The 18,635-nt window shown below is 43.5% G+C and overlaps 1 protein-coding gene across 1 annotated transcript in view; it reads left to right on the top strand.

The window, feature by feature from the left end:
- Positions 1-17,113, top strand: part of kiaa1109 (KIAA1109 ortholog) — a 63,901-nt gene extending 46,788 nt beyond the window's left edge. The window contains 29 exon segments of the mRNA XM_018759655.2: positions 90-149; positions 307-533; positions 1,727-1,783; positions 1,785-1,858; positions 2,059-2,182; positions 2,532-2,641; positions 3,017-3,101; positions 5,159-5,409; positions 7,112-7,312; positions 7,562-7,742; positions 8,317-8,512; positions 8,830-8,991; positions 9,239-9,378; positions 9,546-9,714; positions 9,855-10,052; positions 10,314-10,490; positions 10,805-10,942; positions 11,186-11,389; positions 11,512-11,585; positions 11,587-11,666; positions 12,487-12,644; positions 13,193-13,385; positions 13,834-14,051; positions 14,185-14,436; positions 14,649-14,852; positions 15,133-15,333; positions 15,462-15,596; positions 15,838-16,003; positions 16,566-17,113. Coding sequence (XP_018615171.1) covers positions 90-149; positions 307-533; positions 1,727-1,783; positions 1,785-1,858; positions 2,059-2,182; positions 2,532-2,641; positions 3,017-3,101; positions 5,159-5,409; positions 7,112-7,312; positions 7,562-7,742; positions 8,317-8,512; positions 8,830-8,991; positions 9,239-9,378; positions 9,546-9,714; positions 9,855-10,052; positions 10,314-10,490; positions 10,805-10,942; positions 11,186-11,389; positions 11,512-11,585; positions 11,587-11,666; positions 12,487-12,644; positions 13,193-13,385; positions 13,834-14,051; positions 14,185-14,436; positions 14,649-14,852; positions 15,133-15,333; positions 15,462-15,596; positions 15,838-16,003; positions 16,566-16,782 — 4,652 coding nt within the window. The 3' untranslated portion in view covers positions 16,783-17,113.
- Positions 17,114-18,635: the final 1,522 nt, after the last annotated feature.

Below are 18,635 nucleotides of genomic sequence, written 5' to 3'. Positions count from 1 at the left end.
GGAGATAATGGGAGTGCTTTGGCAAATCAAACACAACTCGTGCAGCAGTATTCTGTAGAGTTATGTTTATATGTGTATTCTTCCATTAGGTGTTGTCCCTGATGGCACGTATGAGGTGTGCTCCAGAACCACGAGTCAGCCTTCAGCAGGTCAGCAGATTATACTTCCCACACAATGATTCTCACTCCCAGCAGCTTCATTCAAGGTCTATTGGTGTTCAGCTTTGGCTGAGGAATTTAACCGTGTAGATGTAGTCAAGGGGCCTCCTCTGCTCTCTTGTGTGAACCTTGCTGTTTAACCCCACAGACAGCAGCAGCGCTGGTACCTGGACGCTGAACGTTCTGTGGAAGATGTGTGGAATTGATGTCCACATGGACCCCAACATTGGCAAGCGTCTGAACGCCCTTGGCAACACGCTCACGTCATTAACTGGGGAGGAGGATGTGGACGACATCGCTGATCTTAACTCCTTCAATGTGGCAGAACTGTCGGACGAGGATGAAGTGGACGGCGGATCCCCAACAGGCCATGTGGTCGGTGTCCGTTTCTTAGTGTCCACAGCTCTAACATTGGCCATGTTCCACTTCCCCCTCTCTGTCTCGCTGTCTTCTTGGTGATTATCTTCACCATGTTTACTTTCATTTTCTTCACCCACTGACTGCTTATCTTCTCAGGTTCACATCCCACCAGTAACTTGGCGAGTAACTTTCCTTTCCATGTTGTTTCTTCATCGATGTTGTGTAGCACTTTTGTGTGTTTTTTCATTTTAAATCAAGAGGTTACTGAATAGCAACATTTCTACTGTAGAATCCTTCCTCAAACTAACACATTCCAATCCTTTTGTATTCCCTTTTTAGGAATTTGAGTACTGTGTTTTGAATTTTCTTGAGTCTTACCTTTTTGTTTCTTAAGCTTTCTTGTTATGGATTTTATGGTATGTTGCTTAGAACAGCTTCCAACCCATTTATGGAGGGTAGCCAGTTGATGAATGTGACCGCTTCTGGCCATTGTCAGATGGGGAAATTTCTGAGCTGGACCTCACTTCCAGCTCCACTTTTTCCAGCACATGGATGGGGAGTCCAGCCATAGGCCTACACTCAGGAGGCGCCTGGTAAACCACCTCCTGGGGCTGACCCCTAAAACTCAGCGGTTCTCTGTGCCCGTCGAGTACCTGAACGCATCGGTCGTCTCTGAGAGTGTCCTGTCTAGAGGCAGACGGGCCAGGGCTCCCCGGCCACTCTCATGGGGATGCGTATGTAGACGATAAATCACGGTTGTGCTCTCTCTCCCTGGGTGATGATTGGTGTCCCATTTTAATTGGCACTCCTCTGTCTCTCACATGGTGGCCGTTTCCATGGGGTTGTGACTTCTTTTTCTAGGTGACATTTTGTGCGGTCAAATCAGTGAAAAACCGAAGAACATTAAGCATTCCAAGCCTAGAAATTTTGAAATGGCTTGTTAAGCAACAGTTATTTTTTTCACTCCTGTTTTTCACTTATTAGATCAAATAGAGTTTTAGCACAATTATAGTTTTTCTTTTGTTAATTAATTGGGAAAAAATGTTGAATAACTTGTTTACATCTATTTTTTAAATCTTTCTCTTCCTAGAAAGTGTCGTCTTATGGTGTTGGTGACAGTCATGTGATTTGGCATGTTGGGATCTAGTTGAGAAAAAAAAAGAAAAGAATAAATACTGAGATGTTCTTTTGTTAATATATCCATGCAGGAACCCATAGATCACAAGCGCCAAATGGCTGTTGTAAACCAAATCAATGAGGCACGGGGGGCGCAAATTCTCCAAGAGAATAGTGGATATCAGAGAGCTGAATGAGCAAGCCAAAGTCATTGATGACCTCAGGTAAAGTGGAGAGAGTCCTGTACTGTGTTTTTTTTTCCCCTTTTTGTTAAAATGCTCCCTCTTAAGAACCATTTTCCAAAAAACAGTCTATTAATGTGCTAAATAGCTGATGATTATTGTCCTTATTACCTTCTTTACTGTAACAATCATCTCATTTTGTGTCTGGTACCAAAATATCTGTGCTTTCTGTGGCCAATCAGGAAATTGGGTGCAAGCGAAGGAACAATTAACCAGGAGATCCAAAGGTACCAGCAACTGGAATCTGTTGCTGTCAATGACATCAGGAGAGATGTAAGGAAGAAGCTGCGGAGGTCGAGCATGAGGGTGAGCACTGATTACCTGGAGACGATTTATTCTCTAAGAAACAAAACACTGCAGTACAAGAATCAAATGATCCAGTTTTACTTACTAGAACAGTTTTTATTTTTTTTTTTAAACATGGTAAAAAACTGCATATATATATATATATATATATATATATATATATATATATATATATATATATATATTTTTTAGGAGTCTACATTTTTTTTAATAAATTAAGGCTTGTTGAATTCTTAGTTATGTAAATCTTAGTTCAAGTTTTATCAACTTGTAAAAATAATTGTGAAAATATTTAGTCAAAATAAGAATGCAGTTTATCACAATTATATTTTGCCTGCTTAATTAACAGGCTGCATCTCTGAAAGACAAGTGGGGTCTGGGTTATAAGCCAAGCTACAGCAGGTCCAAGAGTATATCTGCAACTGGAAGAGCACCCCTTTTGAGGGCAGACCGCACAAGGTAAACCTTCACCTTTGTGGACAAACAGATGTTCAGCAGCAAGGTTTCCAAGACGCATTTTGTTGCTAATGCTTTGTATTTATGATTACATTTACATTTATTCATTAGCAGACACTTTTCTCCAAAGCGACGTACATCTCATAGAAAATACAATTTGTGCATTACATTAGTAGAAAGATAGACATAGTTGCAGATGTGTGATTCTGAAGTTAGTTTCTTTTTACTATATGCACCAATGTTCATCACATGAGTAGCTGCATAAACATGCATGATTAATGCTGTAATTAGTACAATTTAAATTAAGGTCATATTTTACAGAATGAGTTTGTTGTTATGAAAGGATATCACTAAAGGGTCCCTATCACTATGGTCTAGGATCGGGGATGGAGAGGACCTCCCCGAAATTCGAGTGGACACAGCCTCCCCAGGACCTCGAGTGACTTTCAGCATCCAGGACATGGTACTGTATGCCAAGACACAGGCGCACATATATGCAGGCACACAGTATTGGCTACACAACTCTTGCTTTGATTAAAACTGTCTTCAGTTAAACTAAGCAACTTAAAGAAGATGACGGTTTGCTGGAGCCAAGTACAATGAACAGAGGTCTAGCTGAAAAATACTGCTGTACATGCAAGCCTGTTTTGCTACAGGTTTGGTATTTGCGCATTTCTCTGTCCGCAGCAGAAAATTAAGCTGTTTAATTATTTTGAGTTCTACTGAGTTGGTACATTGAGTTGTTTTGTCAAGTGTTGGTTCTTTACCATCTATTGAAGAAGTTATCACTGCACAGCAGTGTGGTTCATTTGTGTTCGTACCCTTTATTCTTAAATATCTAGCTTAAAAGATTGTTTAAAGTGAAACCCTTTTAGTAGAACTAATTGGCCCATCTCATCATGGATTCACTGAGGAGCCGCATCTTTCTTTTGATATCAGTTGTTCTGGTTGCTTTGACCTCAGACAGACGTATCATTTCTTCATTTCTCTTCCCATTTTTAGTGTGTCATTGTGATACTGTCTGTGTCTAGCATAATACACTCATTTTTTTAAAATCAATCCTGCTGCTTTGCATTTGAGAGGAATTACCCTTTTTGGATCCTTTTGAGCATCCAACAACAGTAAATCCAAGTAACTACTCTGCTTCATTTTATTTCCATCCAAACAAAGAAACAGATTAATCATTTGGACGTGCCTGACCACCCTGTCAGTCCAGGAGAGTTTGTTTTCAAGGTATTTGTAATGCAGGCACACCAAATGAAATCCACTGAATTGGTGTTGCTCTGTAACTAAATTCACTTTTCCTGTTCAGAAAATGGGAATCCATCTTTACCCAGAATATGCAAATTCACTGTTAAGGAGTATGCAAAAAATGTCTGGCCATCTGGAATCCAGTATTTTAATAAATTTAGTCCTGCACATTAGATTGGTTCTTCATTGGTGTTTAGCTGATGCTTTTCTCCTAAGTGACTTTCAGCATTAAGCTATTTACAGTGATTTGCACATCAGTACAGCTGGGTACTTCTCACTGTATCAGTTCTGGGTTAGTACCTTGTTCTCAGAAGTACTTCAATAAGATGTGTGATTCAAGCCTGTGTCTTTCCAGTACAAGGCGGCAGCACTAACTGCTACAGCCCGGTTCTCACAGAGTCTTAGTATAACACTGTATTTCAGATTGCTGATTAGATGTGTAATTATAACGTGGCCAGTGCAGAAAATACATATTCCGTAATTCTGAATTTGCATTTGTTTGCTCATCATGGCATCCTGTAAGCCTTTTGCAAATAAACTTGTTCCTTCTGTGACCTTTCTCCTGGATGCTCTCTGAACTGGCCTTATGTATCTGAACTGCTGACCTGAAAGGCCACTGCTGCCGACTTTTCCTCTGTCACAAGGTAGACAGGACATTTTGGGGTTTCTTATCCCATTGATCTGTTTTCTGGAAAAGAGAGCTGGGCACTTTGGGAATGGTTTGATGGGGGAACCTGCTTGCAGAAATTTGCCTTGGGGGTCACCAGAGACCAAACTGGTTATCATTTGCACGCGGGTGTCTTTGTGTAGATGAGGGGTCATCGCTAGGACTTCCCCCACATTCCATCCTCTGTCCCAGTGCTTTTGTCTGCTCAATGAAACGTGCTTGCTCCTGGGAAAAAAAGGAGAGCTGTGCGTTCCTGCAGGTGTCAGCCAAGATTGTAGCTAAGTAGACTAGAACTGGTATTGCAGAAATAATAAAGCTACAGGGAAGATTATTACAAATGTTTGGTATCTCACATTCCTGAAGATACATTTTCTGCAAAATTCTACTATAGCTTTTCTTTTCTTTTTGCACATTGAGAAAATTAGACATTTTGGAAGAAATTTAACCCTAGTCATCCTCAAATTATTAGAGACAGAGCTACAGTTGACTTGTCTTGGCTGGCACCAGCTGAGCTGCACTTTGTGGTCCATGGATCTGCTCTGTGTCTTCCACCAATCCGCCCTGTAATCCTGCCTTTCTCACTTCTTCCATGCGGCGCTCAGTTTCCCGAGGAGGCGGAAATGGAGACTTTGGCCGCCTCCGCTGACGAGCCATCACCTCATGCCCATTTCCCATCTGTTAGCGACGGGCCGTGCTCGGTGTTCAGTGCCCCTGGCACCCCTGCCGTCTTCTCACCCAGCCTTCCCTTCCAGCCCGAGGACAGCAGGCGGGGCGACACCTCGTCCTCCTCCTCCGATGAATCGGACGAGGAGTACAGCAGGGAGACGCAGCGTGGCTACAGCAGGAGGCCCATGTGAGCGACTCCCCTTCCTCTGTCTGTGCGATGGGCTTGGGCAGCTTACAAACACCCTGAGGTGCTTAGTGTTAACGAGTGTCCAGCCCGCACTGAAAATGGCTCACGGCTGTCCACGTTCACGTGCATCGCTGGCGGTTTGGTAATATCTCTATTCAACAGTTACTTGCTGCCACTTCACGGTGCCTGGGTGGTGTGAGAGAACGTACGTTTGATCCCAGCACACTTTATTTGAAGTTTTCATGTTCTTCCCGTGTTCACGTGACTTTCCTCCGGTCCAAAGACATGCAGTTTAGGGGGATTGGTGATGCTAAATTGCCTGGAGTGAGTGAGTTAGTGTGCATGTGTAACTCCCCTCTGTGGACTGGCTTCCCATCCAGGGTGTATCCCACAGGCTTGCGCCCAATACTTCCAGGATAGGCTCCGTTTTATTGCGACCCTGCTCAGGATATGGGGTTATGGATGTTTGATGGATGGATATTTACATTTACATTTATTCATTTAACAGATGCTTTTCTCCAAACGGACGTACGTTTTATAGAAAATAGAATTCATGCATTACATGAGCAGAAAGAGAGACATAGTTGCAGATGTGTGATTCTTAAGTAGCTAGTTTGTTTCTTTCACCATATGCACCAATGTTCATCACATGAGTAGCTGCGTAAAACTATCAGAATATTGATGATTCCTGATCACCTTCTTAGTAATTTTTTTTTGAGATACATATAAACATTTACATTACATTACAGGAGTAGCTGCCTAAAGGATTGATCCAGGCATGATCAACAGTTCTGAGTGAGAGGGGTAGGTCATTCCACCACAATGGAGCCAGAACTGAAAACCTCTGTGCTTTACTTTTCGCATGCGGGACCAGCAAGCAGGCAGAAGTAGAAGTGTAGCAGGTGATCAAGTCTTGTAAATAGCTGGGAGCAGTTTTACTGACGCATTTGTAGGCCATAACCAGGGTCTTACATTTGATCTGGGCAGCTATTGGAAACCAGTGCGGAGAAACGAGTAGAGGAGATACATGGGAATGCTTGGCAAGTCAAACACAACTCGTGCAGCAGCATTCTGTATCAGCTGCAGAGGTTTGCTGGCAGTAGTGGGAAGGCCAGACGGGAGAGTTGCAGTAGTCCAGACGGGATGTCACCATGGCCTGGACAAGTAGTTGCGCAGAGTGTGTTGTGAGGTAAGGACGAATCCTGCACATGTTATGCAGGATGTATCTCCAGGTCCGGGTTGTGGCTTGGATGTTGATGAGAGAATGATAGACCTGAGTCTATCATCACTCCCAGACTCTTAGCTGAGGAGGCAGGCAAAATGATCGAGTTGTCCAGTTTGAACAAGAGCTCATGACAGGAAGACAGGCCAGCTGGGAGATGTAGGATCTCTGTTTTGGAAAGACTGAGTTGTAAGAGGTTGACTTGGATATCCAAGAAGTGTTTTACATGTCTGTGTACAAGTTCCTCAGTCATGTTTCAAACTGCCCCTAAATATCCTTTTTAAGATGGAAATTTTATTCAAGTTTCCTGACCTCAGCTAAACAGTAGCTCTTGTACAATCTTTGTGAACTCTGTGAATTATTATGAATTACGTTAAGATATTTCTTTATAGCTAAGTTCACATCACACTTATGACTACTGGCGCAGTACGGTATCCCAACCCATGTACAAGCCAGTGATGTGATCCCTGCTATCCACAGGCCAGCCTCTGGCTTCGCTGCCGTGAGCCAGCTGTTTGGTGAGGGCTGGGCAGGAACTCAGAGTGGCCAGGGCGGGACAAGCTCGGCTACTGAGCGCAACATCGACTTTGAGCTGGATGTACGTGTGGAGATAGACAGTGGCAAGTGTGTGCTGCACCCGAGTCCACTGCAGGGTGAACATGACGAGGTCTCCCTTAGGAGGTGAGCTTCCATCAAACCTTGTTACATCTGGAGGACAGATTGTCTATAAACAGTAACACTTGGTGCGACTGCTAAGGAATCAGTCCTGTTTACTGGTGTATATGGTAGAAATTTGTGTGGCGATAATAAAGATTTTTGCCTTTTTTTGGTTATTTCTTTCATAAGAGTAGTAACAGCTGTTTACAAGGAATTAGAAATGACAAATAAGTAATAAATAGAATTATTGTTATTTTATTTTATTTCATGCAGGAGCTGTGACCGCAGCTTGAAGAGTCTGGATCGGGAATCCCCACCGAAGAAGAAGAAACTTCAGCCCACCTACCCGTCCACGGCACACCTACTCACTGGAAAGAAGGGGCCTTCCTCCCTGCAGACCAAGCCTAGTGACCTGGAGACCACCGTCTTCTATATTCCAGGGGTGGATGTAAAGGTCTGTGTGCATCAGAATGTCACATCTTTGACATGAAATTGTTGCACACTTCAGTTAAATAATATGCTAAAGTCACAGCTGGCAAATATTCCTGTCTTTACTGGGCTTCCTCCATTTTTGCATACATTTACATTTATTAATTTAGCAGACGCTTTTCTCCAAAGCGACGTACATCTCAGCAAAAATACAATTTGTGAATTACATTAAGAGAAAGAGACACGGCTGCAGACATGTGACTCTTAAGTAAACCTAGTTTATCTTCCATTTGATGCACCGATGTTCATCGCTTTAGTAGATGCATAAAACGCAAGATAGATGAATCCTGATAACCTCCTAACAATTTTTTAATAAGATACACAATCATACAATTTTTGCTTAATTTAGTGTAACTGTTTAAAGACAAAAATAATCAACCTTAATGATTTGTGAAATGTGCGGAGACCACCTTTAGGCATTAAACTTTGCACAAATGTAACTAGCTCAGAAGACATTTTAAGATATCTTTTATAGCTTATATCTTATTAAACCCTATCACTGAGCCCTAACTATGTGAATGCCTCTGTTGCCACGGCAGCTGCACTACAACTCCAAGACCCTGAAGACGGACTCGCCGAGTGTCTCACGCGGCTCCTCCCTGCCAAGGACCCTGTCTAAAGAGTCCAAGCTCTTTGGTATGAATGACGCCGATAGCAACAGCGCTCCTCATCTGAACCCAGCCCAAAACACGACTGACCCGCTCCTTTCCTCCCTTCCCCCACCTCCCCCATCAGGTACAAGTGACGTCTGTTCTGCCTGCATGCCTCTTACCTGTTTTTTGATCGCTGGCTGACCCAGCCACAACCCAGTCACTGCATGCTGGCATAGTTATTTCCAATTTGCATGATTGATAGTAGTTGTGGAACCCATACACTTCAGTTTTCTTTAAATGCCTTTTCAACTGATGGTTTATCTTCAAAAAATACCCTGGCTTTTTTATTTTTATATTATCTATTGTACTGGTCTGTGTGATTTATTTGGCATGTTGTGGCTATCCTCGGGCTGCCCAATAGAGAATTGATTTGAGAAGATTACCTCTTGCTGATTGCAGTTAAAGGAAAGAACATTAGTGGGGTGAAGATGGCCAAGCTGTATGCCTGGGTGGCCTTGCAGACACTGCCCGAGGAGATGGTCATCAGCCCCTGTTTGCTGGACTTCCTAGAGAAGGCTCTGGAGACCATCCCCATAACGCCTGTGGAAAGGGCCTATACTGGTGGGTCTGAGGCTGCAGTCCTGCATATTTCTCCTAGGAGACACTAACCGCTCATCTGAGGGGGTGACACTCTGAATCCCCCAGCATAGAGCTTCACCTTTCATTCATTTGTACAGCTGTGTGTTTCTACTGAAGTATTTCAGATGAAGTAACAAAGTCAAAGGCAAGCATCCTGAAAGCTGAACCCACGGCTCTGAGCTCATGAGTCCAGTTATTTAATCTCTGTGGTGCCATTTGCTCCCTGCAGCCATTAGTTCCCAGGACGATGACCTGGGCCAGTTTGAGCCGGTGGATCCTCTGGAGGAGTCCACCACATCTCTGGTGTCTTCATCCACTTCGGCTTATTCCTCCTTCCCTGTGGATGTAGTGGTCTATGTCAGGGTGCAGGTACTGTTTGTAGCTTTCAAACATATAATCCCGCTTAATCCACAGATGAATGAGCTACAGTACCCTTGTTTGTAAAGTGCTCATATGGGGTCTCCTGTAATACATTGTGTAAGCAGTGCAGTCAGGGTAAACTGTAAGGCTAGTCTTCCTTTCCATGCCCTCACCAGCCATCACAGATTCGCTTCAGCTGCCTGCCCATGTCCCGTGTGGAGTGCATGCTCAAGTTGCCCTCCCTTGACTTGGTGTTCTCCTCCAATCGTGGTGAGCTGGAGACCCCTGTGCAAACTGATGGTTCTTCTCTGGCTCTTACTGTGCTCAAAAGCAACACCAGCAAAGGTACCAACTGTTGCCTTCAGTAATTCTTTGAATATTTCTTCTTTACACTGTTGAATATATGATGACAGATTAAAACCCAATCGTAAACTTTCACAGAGCACTGGTGGTGGATGTGTAATGGATATACACTCAATCCACAGGGTCATCCCCAGGTAGCCCGATGGGCCGCAGCAGGCACAGTAGCAACCAGTCGGACCTGCCAACAACAGCAACGAGCCCTGCGAGCTCCTCGGGGCTCAGTTTCACAGCCTGCATGTCTGACTTCTCGCTCTATGTGTTCCACCCATACGGCGCTGGGAAACAGAAGTCTGCTGTCACAGGCCTTCCTCCAGCTCCAGGTAGGGGTTGGATGATATTTTGAGACAAAAACCAATGTTTTATGTGGTTTTTCAATTCAAATGTCAAAGAAATCTGAAAGAATGGTTGGTTGTATGATATAGTAAGTGTAGATGGTTTTACATTGTGTTGTAGAGATGAAGAAGGTGGTTGTTTTGTTGCATTGGAGGTGCTTATGTTGTGGAGATAGAGGAGACATGGCAGGCAGGTTGCAGCTGTAGGATGGATTCATCCTCACCTGCGATTTCCCTTTACTGCTGCAGGCTCAATGGGAGAGGAGCCATCCTCGGTGACTGGAAGGAAGGATTCGCTTAGCATCAACCTGGAGTTCGTGAAGGTCAGCCTGTCCAGGATGCGCCGTACAGGGGTGCCTACTTTCATTGATGGCTTCACTCCTGGCAAGGGGGGCAAGACGGATACCACGCTCATCAACATCTCAGGTTCTGCCCCTGCTGCCAACATTCACAATGAAACTCTGCTTATAAACAGAGAAACACATAGTGCACTAGTGGTCTTTTGTGTTATTTTCCCAGATTTTAAAAAAACGAGAAATGTGCTTTTCGTTAACTGTGGCTGTGACACATGTTAATTTCTACATTTACATTTATTCATTTAGCAGACACTTTTCTCCAAAGCAACGTACATTTTATGAAAATACAATTTGATACATGTATGAAAGATCAGGCAATGAAATCAAGTGTTCTGTTAATAAGCATTGACTGGACTTTGTGAAACTGCATGGCTCCCCCCACAGCCGTGTGTGACATTGGTTCAGCGTCCTTCAAGTATGACATGCGGAGGCTAAGCGAGATCCTTGCCTTCCCCCGCGCCTGGTATCGTCGAAGCATTGCCCGTCGCCTTTTCCTTGGGGACCAGACAGTGAACATGGCCTGTAAGATTTGTATAATAACCATATCCTTGGAAACAGAGTGGCAGAACACTAACATAACAGTTAAAGTTGTTTTTGTGTGTCACGTTGAATCAGCGTCTTGGCCCAATGTGTATAAATGGGGAAAAATACCATGCAGTAGCATCTCCTTTATTGATCTCTGTGAAGCAGCTGTCTGAGTATTGAGTCTTCAGGGGTTTCCTTCCATTCTTGCATTTAGTCTTCTTTCTTTTATACTTCCTCCAGCATCTGTCCCTGGTACCCCTGAGTCAGCAGAGAACGGCACCCAGCGCTTTTCCCCTGAGGCCTCACGGCGGTCCCACTGGAGGCCAGGGGATCCTTTAACTCCATCCTCTCCCAGCGCATTCGGAGAACACACCCTGTCCCATATCAAATCCCCTGCTGCTGCACGCTCCAGGAACATGTCCGATTCCTCGGCCTCCAGGAGAGGTGGGCTTGTTGACATTTAGTCAGTGTGGACAAAGAGTCTTGTAAGACTGTTATGTTTCAAGCTCCAGTGAAGTCCCGTCCCTGAAATAAGTATTCTAAAAACGCCTGAAATCCGCTTCCAGATTCTGTCACCAGGACATCCACTCCATCATCTACCAAGAACAATAAGCCAGGTGGCCAGCAGGGGGCACCCTGGGGAGACTCTTGTAGTGTTCGCGATCAACCTCAAGCAGCTCAATGTGCAGATGAACATGAGCAACGTCATGGGCAACAACACGTAAGATACATACACGCACATGCAGCTGCATTTCTCTGACAAATTCACCTGGGGTTTTTAGTCATGTTGCTGTAGGTATTTGGTGCAGCTGCAGATGACAGCATCTTATTTAACTCATTAGTGCAGTTTTTAAAGTAAGGCAGTTAACTAATTGGATAAATTACTTGGTGCCGTGAATGTGGTTTCTTTTTATTCAAAATATCCACAAAACAGTTTTATGCAAATTGAGGCACTGTATAAAGTTATCCCCTAGTTTAAAATTTATTTTAAAAGTTCAGGCTGGGGGAATTCCACTGATTTAAACTGTTGTGCTAAGTTGATATGCCATGCAGTTTACTCTTAAGTTCTGATATTTGTCATATGGCTGAGATAAAATAACATTTGGGAGGGTGGACTTTTGGTAACAACTGTTGACTGCAAGTAATCATTTCCAGAGATTGGGGATTTTATCAGCTTGTGCCCCCCGTTTTACCCTATTAAGTCCGTTCTTTTGGAAAAAGTAACGTGTTTTTTTTTTTTTTTTTTTTTACACTAATAGGCAGAGAAACGGCTTTGGAAACTGTAGTTCACGCTTAGTTAAAAGACCACACTGGAAGTGTAACGGAATGTCTCAAGCACCGGAAACATGGTAGTTAAGGTCTCAGACTGGTCTATCATTGTACTCTTCAGTCCTTATATATGAGGTGCTTTTTGTCCTCTACAAATGGGTAAATATGTAGAGCTGTATAAAGTTGTATGTACCCCAAAGCAGACCCCAGTAGTTGAAAAGCTTACAGAGCAGAATTGAAACGTCACCCTGTTTTATCTCCACTTCGGCCAGGTGGACTACCAGCGGGCTCAAGAGCCAAGGCCGGCTGTCGGTGGGCAGCAACCGGGACCGGGAGATCAGCATGTCTGTGGGACTGGGGCGGTCCAGACTTGACTCCAAGGGGGGCATCGTAGGTGGCACTATTGACGTGAACACGCTGGAGCTGGTCGGTAAGCATAATTCTGTTTAGAGAAGTCGGAACAAGACATTCTTTGATTAGATTATAGATTATTCCAGTTTAACACACTTAATTAAGTATATTGTCATGCAGTTTTTTGTGTGTTTGTTTGTGTAGCTGCATATTGTGAGTATATTTATAGTAAATAGGTACATTACCATATTCCAGTTTGTTTTCTTAGTGAAAGTGAGCATGTAAATGTTTTACCATTCAGGGATCTGGGATCACCAGTGGTCTCATTTCTTGTTATGAATCTTTGGTATGACTAATAGTTGTGGTATAAGCGGTACTGTTCTCGTATATTTGTTGTCTGTGGGGGCGTGAGACTGAGTTCCCGGAGTTTTGCACCACCTGTGGGTGTTTGTTCCAACATCTCAAGCCCCAGGCACTTCACTGATCCTGCAGCCTTTTAGGTTGCATAAGTTTGAGAATGTAACACCCTGTAATTCACTCTGCAAAAGACATGCTGTGGAAACCAAGGCCCTGGGGGAATCTTTGGGTTACTTTAAGGGCACTGATGACCACAACCTGTCATTTCAGCACACATCTCGGAGCATCCAGGCCAGCAGCCCAGTCATAAGATCCAGATCACCATGGGTTCCACAGAGGCCCGAGTGGACTACATGGGCTCCAGCATCCTTATGGGCATTTTCAGTAATGCTGACCTTCATCTGCAAGATGAGTGGAAAGTCAACCTCTGCAGCACAATGGAGCCCAGTGTCTCTGAGAAAAGGTTCTCTTTGAGGATCAGTGTCATCCTCCTTTCACCCCCTTTCTCACACTCAAAATACTACAATGTGCAAAGAAATGCTTTGAGTATTATTGATGATGATGATGATGATAATAATAATAATAATAATAATAATAATACACTAGTTGATAGTACAGATAAAAATAATGGCGTTAGTTACCAAATGGTTCGTTTTGAAGTCCTAGGACAACAAAACCTTAGTAATGCAACTGAACTGCATCAAGAAACAGATAAGCTAAGTGGGCAAAAGTTTGAAACTATAACAAGTTGCTCCAATAAAAGTATCTGCTAAGTAGGTATATAAAATAAAACATTCAGAAAAAGACACACTTAGAATCTGTTACATTTATCCAAACCAATATGTATTAAGCAGACTGCAGAACAGATGTAAAATTAAATGTTTTTACACCTTCCTTCTCCCCACTTTTAGTGAAATCTTTATCCATGGTGATCTTCAGTGGGACATCTTCCAGGTGATCATTTCCCGTTCCACCACACCTGACCTCATCAAAATTGGCATGAAGCTGCAGGAGTTCTTCACTCAGCAGTTTGACACCAGCAAGCGGGTCCTGTCCACATGGGGTCCTGTCCCTTATATGCCACCAAAAGCACCAGTTGTCAATGTTGAGAAGGGCGCTGCTGAGCTTTGTAAGATTTTGTTCTATTGTTTCAGCTTATGTTTTTTCCAGTGACAGTGTTCTTCAGGGATGCTTGGCTACTTAAATTTGTAGCAACATGAAGCCACTGCTGATTGAGACTTGCTCGATCTTATGATTTTCAGATATGGATGCCGCCCACCATCGCCACTGGCCTAGCGTGCTGAAGGTCATCTCTGGGTGCCATATCTCCCTCTTCCAGATGCCCCTCCCAGAGGACTCTGTGCAATTAGGGGGTTCCATGAGTCTCCATGGTAACCACATGACCCTGGCCTGTTTCCATGGGCCAAACTTCCGCGCCAAATCTTGGGCACTCTTCCACCTGGAAGAGCCTAACATTGCTTTCTGGACAGAGGCACAGAAGATACTGGAAGAGGGTAAGCCAAAAGTTTTCTTATTTTGTCAGAAAAAAAATTCTGTAATGTTAATGAAAAAGGTGCAGTATTCGTTCATACTTGTCTTTGTTTATTTCAAATGTAATGAGATGTTAATACAACAATTCATCTGTAAATCTGCTGTGAATTTTTTTTTCCTCTTTATTTCAGGCAAGTTTAATTTGGAAATATAATGTGTTGCTCTCCTCCCCCAGGCTCTTGTGATGACTCCACGTACATCGTACAGACTCTGGACTTTCATCTGGGTCACAACACCATGGTCACCAAACCATCCGGTGCTTTTGAGAGCCCCATGGCCACAATCACCAAAATAACACGTCGGCGACATGAAAATCCCCCACATGGAGTGGCCAGCGTCAAAGAGTGGTTTAGCTATGTGACTGCAATGAGAAATGAAGGTAACGGTTCTAATTTCATGTCTCCTTATTTTGCTTCTGAAGAAAGTATTTCAGCTTTGTCTCATTTCAGGTGAATCTTTGGCTACTTGGTGTGCTGCTTAGTCACTGATGTTATCTAAGCAGTCAGGGTTATCTTACTTCTTGTATTAGACACGTACTTTTGATATTGCTGATTCGTTAAGGACCTACTTCTAGCAAGACAGATCTTGGACTACTTATGTATGTATATAATAGAGAAACCTAGTCTGTTGTCAGTACTGCAGTCGCCCTGGTCTTGCAGACCTAAACCACCTAAGGAACGTGGAAACCAGTGCCAGCACTACAGAGACTGGAGTGGCAGCCAAGTCACTCAGCGAGAAGAGTGGCTTCAAAGGGTCCTCCAGCTACAACCACGAGTCGGAGACCATCTTTGCTCTGCCACGAATGCAGCTGGACTTCAAATCCATCCATGTTCAGGACCCCAAAGAGCCCTGTCTTACAGGTAAATGGCTGAGCCCCCCTTCAAAGATACTCTGCACAATCAAGCGTGCAAGTACAAGTAATAATTAAAGAAGGTTCCTTCAGGGATAATTTAACTTGTTAAGCTTGTTTGCTTATCTGTTGTTTCAGATGCCAGCAGCAAGCCCAAGGTAGAGTGCAGCGTGGTGACTGAGTTCACCGACCATATCTGCGTCACCATGGACGCAGAGCTCATCATGTTCCTACATGACCTGGTGTCAGCGTACCTAAAAGAGAAAGAGAAAGGTAAGGCACGCCCCATGTGGCCCCTCAGTAACGCATCGTCCTGTATGGGTTTTAGCGTTGATGTCAGGAGGCAGCTTGGTTTCATCTGAATGTAGTAACCGGTGCCCCCAAAGGAATAATATGACTTCACAAAATGAGGACGTTGAGGAAAGCAGTGTTTACTTACAAGGCTGGGGTGATTAGTTAAATGTGGAACTGCACACAGCTGTCCAACTGCACACTTCTCCAAACTGCCCTGCAGCCCTCTTTGCACCCCGGGTGCTGTCAGCTCGACCTGGACAGAGGAGCCCCAGCGCTATCCACGACAAGAGCTCCACCGAGGAGGACAAGGAAGATACGACCAACTACACCACCGTGGACTGGAGGGAGTTCCTGTGCAACACTTGGCATCTGGAGCCCACTGTAAGGTGAGGCCTCATCAGTACAGCATTTTTGGACAAGAAGGCTCGGGATTAAATTGAGGAGACAAGATAGACACTGGCCACCTTCTCATTCGCTATCACACACTTCACTGAAAGTGATTTGTCAGCGAAGTGAGGCAAGTCACCTCGAGCAGTACCACCACACACATTTAAGTGAATCAAAGATACGTTCAAGACGTGTGTGCACCAGCTGTACAAATCAGTAAATCGTTGTAGGTAGACTAACATTGTAAGTCACTTTGAAGAAAAGCATTAGCTAAATGAATAAATGCAATGTAATGTAAAACAATGGAATAAAACTTTTGACTTATGGGTAAAATAGCACAGGTCGCACAGGTTAGCACAGTGACACATGGCTACTGCTGGTGCCTTGCAGTGCCTGAGTGTTGCTTTTGGGTTTCATTGTGGGTCTGTTTATGCAGGGTTTGCATGTTTTTCTGTGGGTTTCCTCCTCTGAAAAGTGCCAACTGAACTGCCATATTCAATAACCTAGCGAAAACCTGAGAAATAACACCACGTTGACCTTTTCGTCCTGTGCACCCTTCAGATTAATTTCCTGGACTGGGCGCAAAATTGACCCTGTTGGTGTGGACTACATCCTCCAGAAGCTGGGATTCCACCATGCCAGAACCACCATTCCAAAGTGGCTTCAAAGGGGCGTGATGGACCCCCTGGACAAGGTCCTCTCTGTCCTAATTAAGAAACTGGGCACGGCCTTGCAGGAAGAAAAAGAGAAAAAAGGACGAGACAAGGAGGAACATTGAAAAGTTCAACATTTACCTGTGTGTCACTTTATGAAAGCCTAACAAAATGTGAAAAAGCTCCATGTATAGATTTTTTTTAAACAAACATGAAACACTGTACTGTCTCTTCACTACTGTACATTGCCATTTTAATAGGCACGCACATTGTTTATTGCCCAGCTGGGTGAGTTTCAATATGTTTACGAAAATGCATGTTGCCATGGAGGGTGTTAACATACAGTGTTGCAAATTGCTGTAATATGTATATTTTGATCATATTAGGGTAAAATTATATTTCTGCTTAGGCAACTTTTTTAATTATGTGCAATAGACTAATGTATATAAATGACTTTCATCTAATGTGAACTAATTGTTTGATTTCTTAACATAATAAAATTATTCATTTTCATTTGTATACAAGATTAAAAACCGAGTCAGCGTTTTTTTTTCAATTCAGTTCAATTCAGTTTGTTTTTAGAGCGCTCTTCTCACACAGTGACACAGAGTGTTTTAACACAGGCATAATGCAAGAAAAACAGATACAAACAAAAAAGACAGTTGCCTAATGAATACCATAATAAAGTACTTTTATAGAGCTATAAGTATGCCTACTGACCACCGGGGAAAGGAACAAAAACTCCCAACTGAAGGTCGAGGGAGAAAAATACCTCTGGATGTCCACGGGCCAGTGGTTGCTCACCCCTCCTGGGCATTCTAGATAAGTAACAATTGTAAGCCAGTTTAACAAGTAATAATGATATTGTTGCTAAATGGTATCTTGGATCCCCAGCTCAGCATGGAACATCTCGTTCATCATGGCCGTTGGTCATCATCTTCAGTCAGCATGGAATTCATCTGTCACCACTGGCTGGCCTCCTCAAGTCTTATGTAGTGAGGCAATGCTCAACAAGAAGAAAGAACAGAGTTAGTAATTTGTTAATTTATTATGCATTTATATCACGGTAGTAAAAAACAACCAAGGCAAGTGGAATTACATTACGAGGTGGAATGCCTGAGTGAACATGTAAGTATTTAGTCAGGATTTGAAAACAGAAATGGATGGGGCATTTCTGACAGTAACTGGTAGACTATTCCACAGTTTAGGTGCTCTATACCTAAGGCACGACATCCTACCGAGGTCTTATTTATCACAGGTACTTCAAGGTAACCTGCATCTAATGAACAATCTCTAAGAGTCAATAATCTCACAAAGGTAAGCCGGAGCAATGCCATGTACTTCCTTGTAGGTCAAAAGAAGGATTTTATAGTCAACTGTTAATGCGACCGGGAGCCAATGTAATAATTTAAGTACCGGTGTTATATGGTCATACTTCCTACTTCTAGTGACAATTCTCGCAGCAGCATTTTGTACCAACTGTAGCCTGGATACAGTCTGGTATGGACAATCCGACAAGCATTACAGTAGTCCAGCCTGCTTGAAACAAAAGCATGAACCACTTTCTCGGCATCCCATCCACATAGGAATTGCTGCAATTTAGCTATGTTTCTTAACCGAAGGAAGCACGACTTGGTCAAAGCATTTACACGAGATACAAATGACAGATTTCCATCCAGCAGGACACCCAAATCCTTGACACAATCTGTAGCTTAAACAAGCGTCTTCTATGCCAAGATCATCGTGTGCCATGATTGGCCCAGCTCAAAGTGGATTCTTAATACAAGTCCCAATAGTGAAAAATAAGGTTGACAGGAAAGGAAGAAAACCTTTATTGCACCTGGACCCTGAACGGATACAAATGTAAAGGTGCATACAGTGAATTTCACTGGGGGCCCGGTGACTGCGACGACATTTTTCCGCGTATGAGAGACAAGGAGCAGTGGGCGCACGAGACACCGCTTTTGGCGCGATTCTG

This window comes from Scleropages formosus, chromosome 5 (assembly GCF_900964775.1).
Source record: "Scleropages formosus chromosome 5, fSclFor1.1, whole genome shotgun sequence".
In the NCBI taxonomy this organism is placed as follows: domain Eukaryota; kingdom Metazoa; phylum Chordata; class Actinopteri; order Osteoglossiformes; family Osteoglossidae; genus Scleropages; species Scleropages formosus.
This window is presented reverse-complemented; position numbering and strand designations above follow the sequence as displayed.